Source organism: Pleurodeles waltl, chromosome 8 (assembly GCF_031143425.1).
Source record: "Pleurodeles waltl isolate 20211129_DDA chromosome 8, aPleWal1.hap1.20221129, whole genome shotgun sequence".
Lineage (NCBI taxonomy): Eukaryota > Metazoa > Chordata > Amphibia > Caudata > Salamandridae > Pleurodeles > Pleurodeles waltl.
The window spans coordinates 1,385,752,689-1,385,768,340 of NC_090447.1; the positions used below are offsets into that span (position 1 = coordinate 1,385,752,689).

The following is a 15,652-nucleotide window of genomic DNA, read 5'->3' on the forward strand; positions in this document are numbered from 1 at the left end:
TCTAGTAAAGAGGCATAAATCGTCCATTTCACCTTATCCACCATTTTCGCTTCTCAACTCCATGGTGGTGTTAAGGAAACTGAGAGGAAAAACAAAACAAATGTCCGTGAACCCAAAGGTCGGGTGACGTACTGTAGCAGTGGCCTGTGCAAGCCAAAGCAATTGCCCAACTCCGATGGAGTGGATAAATAAGGAAGTGAACTATGTTCCTTTGTGAAACACTAGTACACTAATATAATGTTTAATCATTGCATTCCAGAATGCCACAGCCTCCAAGACCTATTCCTGAGTTTCCTTATCAGATGTGTGTGTGTGTGTGTCTGTGTGAACCTTGTGAGACTTTATTTTTCCTCCAGGCGTAGCTTCACGGTTGGGTGTTAAGGTGAGACACCGCCTAAATAGATGCGTTCTTGGCTTGGTAGTTGGGTCTAGAGGCCCTGATTCAGGTCTGATAGGTCTGTGTATTTATATTTCTCCTCCTGAACCAATAAGAAGACAAAAAAATAACCTTTGGTGTAAAACAGTGTGGGGGAGAGAGATTCAACTGGTGGCTGAATTTCAAAATCCCAATCATCTGGAACCAATACCAGTTTCCCTGCTTGCCCAAACTGTGTGCCTCAAGGCAAACACTGTATTTCGCAGACCCTCCTGTTTCCTAAATATCACATATGAAAGCACTTTTAAATATCTGAGTTCAGAATGTGCACTGTACAAGCACTTCTTATATATGATTTCATAAACTATAATGTTCCTCCTATGATAAAATGAAGGCCACGTTTAAAATTTACTTGACTACTGACTTGCCTCTTAGTTCACTAAAGGCATTGTCATTTGGTGGCGAACCATTAATGTTTCTACGTTCATGTTTAAAATCTATTACTTTTAATAAATATCAGTCTATGCGTTGATATAATCTCATGATCTATGAGGAAATGCATCTGCATGTTAAACAAATACAGTTATTTTGAAGAGTATCATATTTTTACATTTTGTTGTACAATATACAGGCTAAACATTTTCATGGCTTGGCTTTTGCAAGGACGCTTGGAGCCAAGTTAGACCCTTTGCTCAGCTACCCCGATTAATTTGCTGGCATGTCCACATGGCCATCAGTCACTTGATTAAATGATGTGTAAAAGGCAATGCCTGTAAACATGGAGCCTTGCCAACATGCACTGATTTGACAACTCTTCTAACAAGGCCTTTTGTAGCAGAGATGAAGAATGCATGCACTAAAAGTACAATTAAAATAAGTGATGCCAGGTCAGGAACACCAGGCCATTATGTTGTTCATGACCATAGTCATGAGTTTCCAGGGAGAACTAACTGCCCAGGTGTGACACCCCACAAATGCATTCTTGGTTTGGTGGTTGGGTCTGGGGGCGCCAAGTAGAGTCTGCTATAACTGTGTTGGTTTTTCTTGTAATTCTGATTTTGTTAAGAGCTTTGGAGCAGAAACATAACTGTATCTAGTGACTAGTTTACCAAAAATAGCAAATCTACATCCATAGAAGTTTTCCTTCAATAGGTGAAAATTTACTACTTTTTGGAATTCACAAATACTGGCAGTAGTAGGTTTCTCACTAATAGCAATCAAACACCCAAAAGCGATGGGATAAATGCTTGCAAATAGTCTAACCAGTGGCAGTTGCTAGGGGTAGCATTTCAACCCATCGTTTTTCAACCACTGTGCCACTCTAGGCAGAGGCCCACCTAATGCAATTCAGTACTGGCACTGTTCCTCATGGAACAGTCCATCTCTGACCTTGGTCATCTCACATCTCAAGCCTGTAGCCCACTGCTATTTTAGTTGGGAAATTTGAGATTCACACCCCACGAAACTCACTGTCTAAGCTACACCCCCATTTTCTCCTCTTTGTCCTTTTACAAATGAGGAGACCCAGGCAACAAAAACAGTCAATAGGAGCCAAGATCCACATCTCTATAGCTTTAATATGGAGACACTTTCGAACCAACATATTAGCTGGTGTGCATAGTGCATGGAAGTTGTTTTGCCTACGCCTGAACTTTCATGTAACTGATAAACATCAAGCGGGACAGTAATATGGGTGTAAATTCTAGTAGGTTGATATGACTCACACAATCCAACCAAAACCAAGATTCACTGACAGAAGGGTCGCCCAGTGATTCTCACTACTACACAGAGGAGATCTTGGTCACCAAATATTCTCCGCTAATTTACAATTATAATGCCCTCTTTTCATGACAATAACTTCACGTCTCTGCTTGGCAGAGGAAAAAAACAATATAGCATCCTACAGAACTCCCTAGAACTAGAGCAAATCCTTTTATTGGGATTATAATTCTCTGGCTTACCTTTGTATACACGAAGATGCCTAACAACAAGACCCGGCAGTGGGAGGAAATTAACTGGTGTAAGGGAGACTAAATGACAGAATAACTGCATTGTCTAGGCAATGTTAGGTGTTCTCTTCGCCTTGCACCATGTCAATCACAGTCCCAAAAAACGGAAGGAAGTGTGATGGTTTGATGAAGTTCTGCAAGAACCCACAAACATGCATCAGACCATATGTCTTCTGAAAGCGTCCGCCGTGAGCCCTTTGCCTTCAGAGGTCAGCTGACGAGGTTTGGATCTTCAATTTCCAGCCCCTTCGGGGCTGGTGTCAGGACACAAGTGAGAACTGACAGCAGTGCCAGAGCCTCAGGATAATGTTAATAAAGGTAGAAGGACACTTCAGAATCCTCCGCCTTCAGGCTGTAGAATCATACCCAAGGTGACAATACTGAATGCCAGGAAACTCTCTCCCTTTTTGAGCACCAGAAAATATAGTGAAAAATAACCCTACCTGCAGTTTCTGAGGGCATAACTCTCCAGTGGCCTTGTGAAGCAGAGTGTATGCCTCATGCTAGAGTGTGAATGAAGCACAAGTTACTGCAGAGGTCAGGCAGCACAACTACCAGATATGCTTTACATAGTGGCAGAAGCAGTAATCTGGTGGAGTTAAGTATTTAACAAACTTGAGGATGCACAGCCTGAGGTCTGATCTGGGAAGGACTGGAGAGAGGCAGGGAAGAGAGGAGCTTTGACCAGGATCTCTTCTACTACAGGTGCTGGATCTTCTGATATTAAAGACTGTTGTCAAGCCTTCTGCTCTCCTTCCTTATTTGATCTAAACAGGAGTTGTTCTTAAGAGAGAGGTGACTTTGAATGGGAGCCTTGTTTCTTTGCAAAGTAAAGACTCCAAGTACTGTTTTCTTCATCCTAAGACCGGCCCTTACAGAACCGCACCAATCAGCTTCACATGAAATAATACAACTGCGTACCTCAGGACAGGAAGCATGAAGAGCAAGAATGACTTTGCCTCTCTCTCTAATGGTCTTCGTATGCATCGGGGGCAAAAGTATTAGATACAGAACTTGTATCAACCTAAATCACTCAATGTACCACTAGTGAGGGTCAAACAGACATAATATGGTTCCCATTCCAACAGGTATTGTTGTAAAAATAGTTTGAAAAAAAAATTGAAGGAGTCCTAGAAAGTTATCAAAGTCACACACTTTTGCACGAGTGTCACACAGAAAAAAAGAGACTGGTGTAACAGACGCAGGTCGTACATTTGCGGACAATGTGCTTAACATCTGCTGACAATGTCCATCTCTGCCACTCAAAACACCAGAGGTGTAAAATATTAGAAGAATCAGGTCTTGCACCTGGGATCTTTCAACATCATATGTTAAAAATTAGCCAACCATGAGCTGTAGGAAATGCGAGTGGCATTCTTCCAAGTTTCCTGGAATGTGGCATATAGGTGAACTTTGGTAAATATTGTTTGCAGCCCCTTCAATATTCATACATGATTTTCGGTATCAGAAGTGGAGCTGCTTATTTCAAGATGTCGTTCACCTTACTACACCCCTCTTCATAGAATGAAGTCTTTCACAATTAAGTTTCAACTTTGAGAAGAAGGGTTATATTAGATATATAAAGCATAAGACATCTGTTCTCAGGCTCTCTGAATATAAAGTGATCTCTGATAGCACACTCAATTTAAAAGTGGCTTCAATATCCCACATATCTTCTCACCTGTTTTCATCTCTGGATAATAATGGACAACATCCTCTTCTCAGAATTACTTTCTCTGTACCATGAATCCGATGGGTTTGCTTTCTAATGAGAAATGTGATTATGCAGAAGTTCTAGGGCCATGTTTTCTACCTCTATACCCAACTTCACGGGCACTCAGGCCCTGAAATGAGTGCCCACCTTCAAGGCCACTTGTCTAATATTTTTAATTAATTCTCCCATGTGCAACATCCAGAACTCAGGCAAACTCAACACTAAGAAACACAGTGATCTCTGTGGTTCTACCTTTAGTTATATCTGTTGTGATCAGAATGGCCCCTTCATGGTGCCGAGACACAGTTGACTGCCCTGAGTGCCCCACGTTGTGTATCTGGTGTCCTGGTTTTTGATTTTGGCCCTGGTTTCACACTAATGTAGTGCATGTGAACAGGCCCAGTCCTGACCCTTGACTTGAGTTAGGTTCTCTCCTATGACCAACACGGGTGCATCAAGTAAACCCTCATTTCAATGACAGTGGACTACTGTCCATGCCTTGGGTTTAATGTGAAGATGGGTACTGGCAGGGCAGAGAGTTTAGAAAATCCGTGCAAGATTCCAGACTTTTTATCTGTGTCATTGGATTGGAGATCTACTGGCCCACAAGTATAAAATTCTACTTCTATGTGCTAACCCGGATCCTCACGCTAACATGCCAAATATATGTTGTGTGTTAGAGTATGTGGCCTGCATTGTGTGCATGAGTTAACCAACATAAAGCAGGGTTGTGGGATCCATTTTTGATGCTCCTGGTCTGGCCTTTTTCAACAGATGGAAGTGAGGTTGTTTTTCCAGACAGTGGCTCTGTACTGCTGACATTCCTGAAAATGGAGAGGGAAGAGACAGAGACACTGGGCCTGGGAAAAAGGAGACACAGCATCTTTAGTAATTCGATTAGATCTTTTGTTGAGAGGAGCTGCGGTTTAGTCTTTCTGTAGTGTTGCCATTTGGTACATAGTGAAGGGTGAGACTACAAGTTCATTTGCTCAAGGTTAAATGGAAACCTTAGGTGAGTCCAGCCTTTTGTATTTCCCCTGATCACTCTTCAGCTGGACTGATAACAGCCAGGTGCAGAAGGCTCATGCCTCTTTGTGCCTCTGTTTTGGGTGCCTCAGGATCGAGAGTACTGTGCTGTGAGAAGCATGACTGCACAGCTGGCACTGGGGAGCAGCCTGTAAAGGACACTTGAAAGCATAACCACCCCGAACCAGTCCTGAAAGTGAAGGCAGCGGATCTACATCTCTTGTCTGCTTTGGCTGTACAAAAATATGACCCACTTGTACTAGTTCCAGGTCCAAGACCAAGAGAGTACTCTGCAGAGAACTCATAAGACTACTGTGCAACCAGAGCTGGTGTCTCCCTGGCAGTCAGCTTCCGAGAAGTGAGAGGGCATCATCTGAGTCTTGCCTTACTGGGAGAAGCAGCCCTGAAGTGCCCAGAAATCAGCTTGCCTGCTGAGAGAGGAAAGGAGTCTCCCAACCCTTAAGAAGGTGTGACTGTCCATGAGAAGCCAGGTACAGGGATACACCAGTGGTGGCAGGGTCTGGCAGAGGAAAGAGGGCAGTGATCTATGTGTCGCTGGTGCAGGTGGACGACACTAATTTGAAGTTCCAATCAGAATCAAAGCTTCCTGGTGCTGCTGCAATGAGGACTGTGAGTGTGACTGACCTGTGCTGCTTTGACCAAAAGAACTATAGCATTTGACTGATCCTGTGTCGCTATGACCTAACAAACTGGGAACATGGCTGACCTTTGACCACTGTGATCCATAGAACTCTTATGGCTGTCCTGCACCACTACATCTCACCTGAAGATTGAGGTTCCGCCTGGCTCAAAGAGAATGAGGTCCAACTTGAGACACTTTAGTCGAGAAGTCTAATGCCTTAAAGTGAGGACTGTGGCACCCAGAAGCTTTCCAGAGTGTGGTTGTGATGAGATCCTGCCCAAGTTACCCGTTTTTCTGGCTGCAAGGGCTTTTCATAGGCTTTCTGTAGTCTGCCCCTGCCACTTCATCCGCGACCTCACTGCAGCCAAAGGAGGCCGCATCGGAACCCGCGGCATGCACATCTCAGAAGCAGGAGAGGGCTTCAAGACTTACCATGGCGAGATGAAGACTGCATGAACTGTGAAAGACTGAGTACGTTGGCAATTCACCAAGGAAATTCACCTGAGCCTAGATTCTGACTATTACTACTACTCCTGTAATGAGGGGTACCACCTAGATCAGAAGGGAGATTCTTCCCTTCTGTACTAGGTGATTCCTCAGGGGTGACGAAAAGGATAGATGATGAGACGCAACTATCCCCAGTGCCCAGTTCACTAATATGTACCAGGCCATTACTGCACGAACAGTATTTAGTTGCAGTGTAATTTAATGTACTTTTTTTTCTTAAAATGAAAGCACTGAGTTTGTCAATCAGTTATTTCGCTGATAGATGGACCCAGAGAAAGCAGAGGAAAATAACGTAAAACAGTACTGTTGAGGTCCAGTAGCCCCTGCTTGTCCGATGCCCCCGAAAGAGGTGGATTAGATGTAGTTCTATTGTTGCCATCACAAGCAACCATTTCTCCACTGGTTCATCTTTCACACCCCATAAAAAAATATGCAAAACGTATTTTATAGGGAGTACAAATACAATACAAAGGAATACAACATTTAAGCTGGAAGAATGTGTACACAAGAGACCACAATTTCACCACATGTTAAGGACAAACAAGTATCAACAAAAAAAAGAAAAGAAAAGAAGTACCATAAACTCCTTTCCATGATATGAACTTACGTTTTTGTAGTAATCTACATATGATATTTCGGTGCCATCGCTTTTCTTAAATGTTTTTGTTGGGTTTACAGTCCAATCTATGTCATCAATTCTGTACGTTTTATTGTTGTATCTAAAAACAGAAATAAAATATTTTCCATTTTACCTAAACTCAGTACATGTTTTTATGTATTTAGAAGAAGACACACTGCAAACAAATGACATGGATTATACTGGAAGAAAAGGCAAGATATTGTGAAACTGAGCCGGGGCATGTTAGATTAGCAGCTTGCTTGATATACCGAAGCAAATTAGGAAAAAATTGTTATTTGTTTAGCATGCATGTAGAGGCTGTCAGACCCATTCAACATAGTATTCTGGAAAAAATGGAAGTTCCCCCCTGTAGCGACTCGTATTCTGGCATCCTTTAGTTCCCTTTCAGGCAGCTAGAGCACAGTTTTTTTAGTCTTAGGCCAAGTACAATACTGCCTGTTCCCAATGCACGCCCAACAGCTTTCCTTTGTGTCTCTTTCACCTTCAAGTCATTACCTACATAAAGGCTGAAAGTTGTCTGAAGGGAAAGAGACACAAGACTTTTAGTATAAGAGCCTGCCTGGCATGAGCATCATTTTTTGGGTTGCCAGGGCTCCTGCTTTGCTCTTTGCTACTCCTGGCTGCCTCGATTACAACGGCAGTACCAGGGACAAATGCAAAACAGGGCTATGATGAGCCCTGCTTACTTTCTGCTGATACATGCACTCTATGTGGGAAATATTAATTCATTAGACTGTGCATTAGGCTTCAGAATGCATTTATTTTGGGAAATAAAAACATTCTTAAGTGCCTGTGGTGTACACACTAATGAATAAAATATGATCCTGCCAGCAAACTAACAAACACTCTCACTTCAGGGATCCTGCTTTAACTTGTGCATGCGGTGCAAGGCCTCTCTATGCCCTGGTGTAATGCAGTGGAAAGAGGGGCCCTAACTGATCTCTTTCTCCAGGCCCCAGAGCCTTCTTGCTGAACCTAAAGATGTTATTTACAGGGCCCGGCAGGAACAATATTCTACTACTTTTGCCTATTACAAAAAACATACAAGCATTGGTGAGACCAAATTTCTAACTTTGACAGCTGGTCTTTGTTTGGCGTTTGCCATTTCTAGAGTTCATCAGAAATAGTTTTTTTGTAAAATGTTACAAGAAAAACTATTTAAAAAATAGCTGATAAAGCATGTACATCGTGTATGGACAGTTGTAGATTTTCAAATGTTTTTGTTATATAGTTTTTAAAAAAAACATTGAAGTGGCCACCTATCTGTTCAAATGCAGGTGTACAGGTTGCCATTTCTGAACAGCATTTGTGATAACATTTTACAGAAACAATTTCAAAAGATAGGAAAAGAAAACATTGGGTTTAGCAGAAGGCATTGTGGTCTAGAGAAACAGATTAAGCAGGGGACTCACTGCTTTACTAATATGTGACACAATGTAGCAGGACATAGTATCGACATTTTTCAATGGCAGCTCTCCCCCATGTCCTGTGATGTCACTTCCTATGTCATTCTGGTCAAAGGTTGTGTGATGTCACTTCCACAACCCCTGGCTTTTTTGGTGAACCGACAGCCATGCTGCCTGGTGTAAAATGGACATTTTAACCACTGGTTTGGAACAACTATGAAATAGGAAAGCTTATTGCACTGTATGGAACAATTAGCCAATTTTACCGAGAGTTTGGGTGCCTTTTTGAACCCGTGTCAAACCAGTGCTTACCCCTTACTGTTGAGATTACTAACAATTGCCACTATTGCACACCTGACCTTCCATGATTTTCACGTCTATTCCTATAGAAAATAAAAGCAAACTACTGCTGCTGAGTCTGGTCCGGATTCTCTGCCTCTTTTGAACAGAATATTTTCAAGTTTTTGAAATAAAATTTATGAAACAAATGTCAAAAATAGCTTTACAAATCCAGTATCAACAAAAACGAAAGCCCAGAGCTTCTGGGGTCACATGAAACCTCCTGAGGTTCAGGATGGTGAGCCAGCAAAACAGGTAGCAGCCTTCCGACAGGACCCGCAGGAGAATTACTGTCTTCTGGACTGAATAGTCCAAGGCTTCAGTGAAACCCTCTCTTCTACAGGGTACATACTCTCTTCCTCCACCTCAGAATCTGACAAGCTGGTGTGTCAAATGTGCATCTTAGTACATTGGGTGGCTACCTGTTCTTGCTCTGTGGAGATGAGACGACAGGTGCACAGCAGAGCACAAACAGCTAGTTACTTTGCTACAGGGTGAGTACCATCCCAAAAGGATGAACAATTACAATCCTCTAGCTCCTCTGTTGCGTTTGCACCCCGAGGGGATTGGCGAGTGGTGGTTTTGAGGGTGCGTTTTTGTGTGTAGTTGTGTATTTACAGTGAGGTAGACATTTATGACCATCATGTTTAGTGTGATGTGTAAGATGTAATTGTTCTGGTGTTGAAACATTGTGGAGTGAGTTGTTCTACGGTGCAGAACAGACTAAGCCTTGACAATGAGTACTCCAAAGGTGTAGGACTGTCATGCTGTAAGCCGTTTAGTAAACCCACAGGTCGACCCTTCCCGCTGCCCCCACAAACCCAGCTAGTTTTGCCTCGGTGAGAGGTAGGCCACATCGCACTGAACTAATGGGTGGGCACCCTGCTTACAATGCCGAACACAGCTCTCTCCCCGTAAAGTTGCACTTTCCACTTGCTGCCGGAGCCATTTATTTTGCAGTAAGGCTCCTGTCTGAAGGCTCTCAGTGATAAGTAGTGAGTTAGCTGGAGGTGATACATTGTATCAACATATCGAATGCCTGTCTCAAATCCGTGTTCTGACTGCTACTCAGTTGCTACTTTGTTTTCAGCCTCTGTCAAGAGTCCCTCCAGCAAAGACAACAAGTGATACTTTATCTCCAATTCTCAGTAGTTCAAAACTACTGGATGAAGATAGCACTTACTCCTTAAATTAAATGTATCAGGGCTGCGGTCATTCAACATTAGATTAAAAAAAAACATTACTTTGTTTTCAGTCAGCTGAGTTTCTAAAGCTTCAGGGTCGACCACTGTAGAAGTGCTGCAGTAATTCAGAACGGGTTTTGGGTGAAACCAGGATTTGAACAAGGTCTGCGGTGCTCGCATGTAGGAAAAGAACTGAGTGCTGCTACAGAATGATAGAGGTCATCCCTCGCCTCAGAAAGAAGTGAACACTATATTACGTTCTGTGGGTGCCATTTTGATTGCCTGACCTTTCCCACCTTCACTAGATGATTTACCTATAGCTCTGACAGGACCTTGGGACTCAGCTGTCTTCTGCCCTGCTGGGAGGGCAGTACTACACCTCCCAGGCTGTCCTGCATTTGTCTGCCTGCCTGCTGGGGGAGGAGGAGAAGGAGAAAGAAGAAGCAGTGCTTAATTTGTAAATAAAAACATGCTGGTGCCCAAAGCTCTCCTCAGAAGCACGTGACTGAGCATTTAAATGTGCGAGCAGAGAGTACTGAGGCAGCTAATCCTAAAACCGTCTCTGTCTTCCTTTATCCATTTTCAGCCACTCCCTGCCCCTTCAGCTCACTCTTGCAGCTTTCTGCTTTCTCCCTTTGTGACCCTTTTTCATTTTCCTCTTCCTCCGTTGTTCCCATTAGTGTCTTCTGCTCGCACAAATTGTTTGATTCATAGAAATAAGTGCGGCACACCAGAAACCATCGGCTCAAATTAAGCACTGGCAAGAAGCCTATAAAGTGCATACTGTGCTGCCACGGCACGAAACTCTGCGGACTAATGCTCTCCTTCGGCGAACAGGACTACACCTCTCTGGCTGCCCTGCAATTTTGTCTGACTGCCTACCGGCTGGAAAATGAGGAGGAGAAGGCCCTATAAAGAGCATTTTGGGCAACAGGGATGCGTCTGGACCATGATTGGGAGGGTCAACACCCTTCAGAGGATGGCAGAGGCTTGGCTGGGCCATCCCTCACTGATTTATATTTTTGAGACCTTCCCTCATCATGGGTAGGAAAAAAGCATTTAACGCTTCTCCTTAACACAAAATAAGAAACAACCACCTTCTTCATCAATCCCGTTAGCTTGTGCAGTAGGTGAAAAAACAGCGGATCCTGGCCCTATTGTAAATAACCCATCTCTTGCAGTTATTCCTGATATGTTGATCTATAAGTTTCTACCCGATATTGTTACAGTTCAATCATCTACTTTTGACCCCAGCCACATGCGATTACAGTGAGATTTGATGAAATTCATGAAATGGGCAATTTGAGTTACATTTATAAATGTTTGGATTCAATGGAGGGACCTCACAGTTTCCTCTAAACGTACTGCTGACTGTCAGCATCTCATTGCTAGTTGGTACCTTGTTCTTCCAAATGCAATAAGTGGTTTATTAATTCATGTTTGTAAGCTAATATGAGACTTAGACATGCTCTTACTGGTCCCAAGAAATAGGGAGGAAGTAGCACCAGGAACGGTTGCAGTATAAACAAGGCCTGAGATGTTCTTGTCTCTATTTCTAGAAACTCACAAATTACATTTAATTTCTAATACAAGTCCCATCTGAAATTTACTACTACACCAGATAGCTGAATTAAACATTGTAATACTATCTATGCTGAGGCTTCTACATATGCTCTTAAGATTAGTATTTCTGCAGACTCGCAGACCAGGACATTATTAGTTCTGCTATGAAAATGGCAGGTCCAAAGTCTAGAGTAATATAGATCTATGGGCCACGATTGTCACCAGGGTTCTAAAGGTTACAAGTAAATTCACCATTCTGGTATTTTGTCACAATTGATAACCATACTTGTGTTTAAAAAAGGAAACAGGGACAATCAATGTTGTTATCGCACAATCTCTTTGATTGACTCAGTAGTAATAGAAGCTTGCAGAGTCATCATGGACTTTGGGGTGATCAGAGGACAGGTAGGTTTACACAGACCTATAATATTCACATAATATAATATTTTAAATGTTAAATTAGCCAGGGGTGTACGAAACAGCTGTGTTTAAGAATGGAAATAGGGACAACTCATGTTACCAGACAAAACCTTTGACTGACTCAATAATAAAAGTAGCTGGCAGAGTCATCATGGAAAGGGTTTTGCGATAAGCAGAGGGCAAGTGCAGACAAGAGCAGACCTACAATATGGATTCAGGACTGGGCTGTGTACTATAGAACCATGCTTTTATCTTCATCTCTGAGCTGTGTTAGCCCCTATTTTATTTATTGTATATATTAATAACATAGAATAACAATGTCCTTTGTGTAGGGAACAGGTTCATCTCCACAAACAGCAAATGGTTAAAATAAACCTGTTGAGTGTTTTGACACCTTCATGAATGACTGGGATCTTAGCACCAGCATTGCTAAAAATGTTGTTATGATTGCAGGTTCGAAACATTTTAAGCGGCTATTATGACCTTGACGGAGGGGTTTCCTCCATTACAAATGTGAAAGATATACTGTCTGCTGTATTATGATCCCATTATATCCTGTGGAGATCCTAATACGACGGACGGGATTTCTGTCACATTTGTGATGGAGGAAATCATTCTGTCGAGGTCGTAATAAGGCCCTATATCCTAAAACTTTACCACCCACCTTCAGATGGTCAAAGTTTTTTTGTACCTGGGAATGGTCTTTGATAGTGCAGCTCGGTGGACCAAACTTATTTAGACCCGCAGGCTAGGCAGACGTTTCACCGCACATTATCTCATATAACAGCAAGTGTGATTCCAGTGCCTGCTACGATGCAAGGGTTTGTCAGTATGTCCACACCTGTTTGCTACAGGTAGTGCAGAACAAATGTTGCAGTTGTCTTGTATCTGAGGCAACAGGATCTCCACATTTTTCATGCCATGAAGAACTAAGTTTCTCTTATTTAGCAAACAGAATTCAGTTCTCTCCAGTTTTGCTATGGACCTCAACTTGGACTAATCCTTGCACTAGCATGAACAGACTGATTATTAAAGACTTACCTCTTTAGAGCTCTGTAGCAAATCAAGGTGGCTGCTAACCTATATTAAAATCACTCTGCACTTTCCCTTAATTGGGCAGAACATGTTTTTGACCACTCAGAACATTTAATGAAAAAGGACATTATCTATTCAAATGTTTATATCACAGGAAACAAAATAGAGGTTTTTAAAACTGCTCAAGCCATTGGCTAAATATTTTATTAAGCTTAAAACATTACCTTCAATGGAACCCTACATTTATAATGAATGTGAGAAGTGGGATCATTATTTGAGAAGACATTTCAGGATGGAGCTTATCCAGCATTCTGAGTCATTTCCTAAGCGTTGGAAGGTACAGGACAGCGATACATTTTGTCAATGTGATAACGTTTCCTTGCAATGCTCTATGCAGTTCATGCTTTTTTGTCAATGTTATCGTGTTCCCAGATAAAAGTTTATTGTTCCTATTCTAAACCCAGCTAGTTTTGCACAACGTAGTCCAACATTTCCTTTTCTACAGCTGTGCGATACCCCTTTAGTATGTTTTGCTGTTAGTAGTTTTCTGTCTGCTGCTAAGATTTTAAACACGACTGAATTAGGTACATTTTCAAGTTTATTTTCTTTTATATCATTGTTTTACGTAAAAGTGTGTTCTGCTTTTAAAGTTTACACTTTAAACCGAATAGAGATTAAACTGATTGATTGACTGATAGAAAACCTGAACATGGTTTATAGTTCTTAGGTTAATATTTCAAACACAGTGTCTTTGATTTCCACTGCAAGCACTAGCCTTCTGCTGCATTGAACAAAATGTGTATCGATTTATTTACATTTTGTGTAGTGACGGACAAAGCCAATAGTTTTGGTTTTTGCAACGTGTCATCCTGTAATGCTGAGTGTGTGCGTCAAATCTCTGTGTCGGTCAGTGTGTCTCCTAGCTGTGGTGTAAAATGCACAACAGGTAGGGGCTTACTTATGGGAGGCTTGCGCCAATGGTGCGTTACTCTTTGTGACACTCCGGCGGTGCAAACCTATTAGCTATATCTATGAGGCCAGGCAAAGCCACTTTGTGTAGCTTTAAATGGCCTCATAGATATGGAGTAAGGCAAAGCAGAGCGAGGTGTTAAATTGGTGTTGCAGTAGGTTTTTCGATACAACACCCATGGAATTTGATGCTGCCCAAATTTACTCAATCATGTAAAACAGGGGAAGCACCAAAACCTTACGCCTCTTGAGGTGAGGCGTAACGAGAAAAAATATTTGTACATTCTGCAGTGCACATAGAAAGAGGAAGACACCTCTCATGTTGGTTTTTGGTGCCCTTTCCAGCACAAAAACAACCCTGGTGCTAGGCTGCCAAAACGGCAACAGCGCAGTGGGAATGGACAGGAATGCACCGTATTGCATAAATACAGTGCATTCCTGCCCTTTCACTTTGGTGTAGGGCATCACAGCACAGCAAGATGACTTGCGACGCCGCCCTAACACCAGAACCCTGTAAATAAGGGCCTTAGTCTGTAGGTTATTTGGGAGAAAAGGATGAGCATGGAAAATGGGTTGCTCCTTATGAGACAGACATGCATATCTTAAAAAAATACATGCAATGAAAAAAGGAATCTCCATAACTGACTGTTCTGAGCCACCTTCATTAAAGTATCACATTTATATTGCCACCTGTTCCAACATGGACTTACCATAACACGGACGCCCCATCAGTATCTTGAAACTTCAGATAGCATCATGAGGATTTGTGTAATTTCCCTATTTAAATCACATTCTATGCATTGAGCAGGTATGTAGCCCATTTAACATTTGCAGGAACAAGAATGAGAATAACTATCCTCATATTCCCTATCCAGCACCAGCCTGAGCTGCAGGTCAAGTTCATAGAATAGAGGGCAGGCAGGAAACGACAGGTTGCAACAAGCACACTTGTGGATGTCACACTGCTCTGCTGGCGCATCGAAAAGCCAATACCAATCTGCTGTAGGATCAAAGTTTGCAAACTTGATAATGCTGTAACTCTGCTGTGCTTGCCAGACAGATAATTAATCACAAGTCGAAAAGCCAGTCACACATATCCTGTGGATTGTCTTTGGGTTTGTAAGGTCAGTGCCAGTGTCTACTACTCTGAGCTTGTCATGTCTTGCCAGAGTTTTATTTTAAGGGCATCTCCTGCCTTATCCTCTTTTTCTATGGAGGTGGAGGATGAACTTAGTCAGGTCATGGACGCTGCCTCAGATTGCCGATGGAGAATATGCATCTCCATACGACAACAAAGGCACTGAAATTAATCTGTCACTTTGGAACCAGTCAATGAGGAAACTAACTTTTTTACCCATAAAGTCTAACCTATGATGATGCAGTGAAAATAATGTGTCACTTATGCCTTTTAGTACCTGGCAAGGAAAGACGCAAAACATCTCAAGATTGAGGTGCTCATTCCATTACTCTGCAAGACTTTCTACAGCTCAACGTAAGAAAGCACCAAAGTTCTTCGTGAGGCACGGTATGCTTTACCTTCCGAGCCGAGTTAAAGATGGGGGAGTCTCCATATCCCCGGGCTTCGAGCTCCCTGGCAACACGGCCAATAGTACCGGAGGTGGGACTGCAGTCCCACCACCATGATTATCAAAGTAAACACTTCAGATTACTTATAGGACCACCTAGGCTGGAGTATTCCAGTTGTGCCCCTAATCCCAAATTTACTGAAGAGTCACTGAAAAACAGCCCCAGTAAGGCTCTTGTTAATTTCACAAAGGAGAGATACAACTACAATGCTGCATGCTAAGGTTTTAATATGTT

The 15,652-nt window shown here is 42.4% G+C and overlaps 1 protein-coding gene across 1 annotated transcript in view; it reads right to left on the reverse strand.

Moving 5' to 3' along the window:
• PIWIL4 (piwi like RNA-mediated gene silencing 4) overlaps positions 1-15,652 on the reverse strand; it is a 424,835-nt gene that overhangs the window by 223,253 nt on the left and 185,930 nt on the right. The window contains exon 8 of the mRNA XM_069202421.1: positions 6,883-6,994. Coding sequence (XP_069058522.1) covers positions 6,883-6,994 — 112 coding nt within the window. The remainder of the gene's footprint in view (positions 1-6,882; positions 6,995-15,652) is intronic.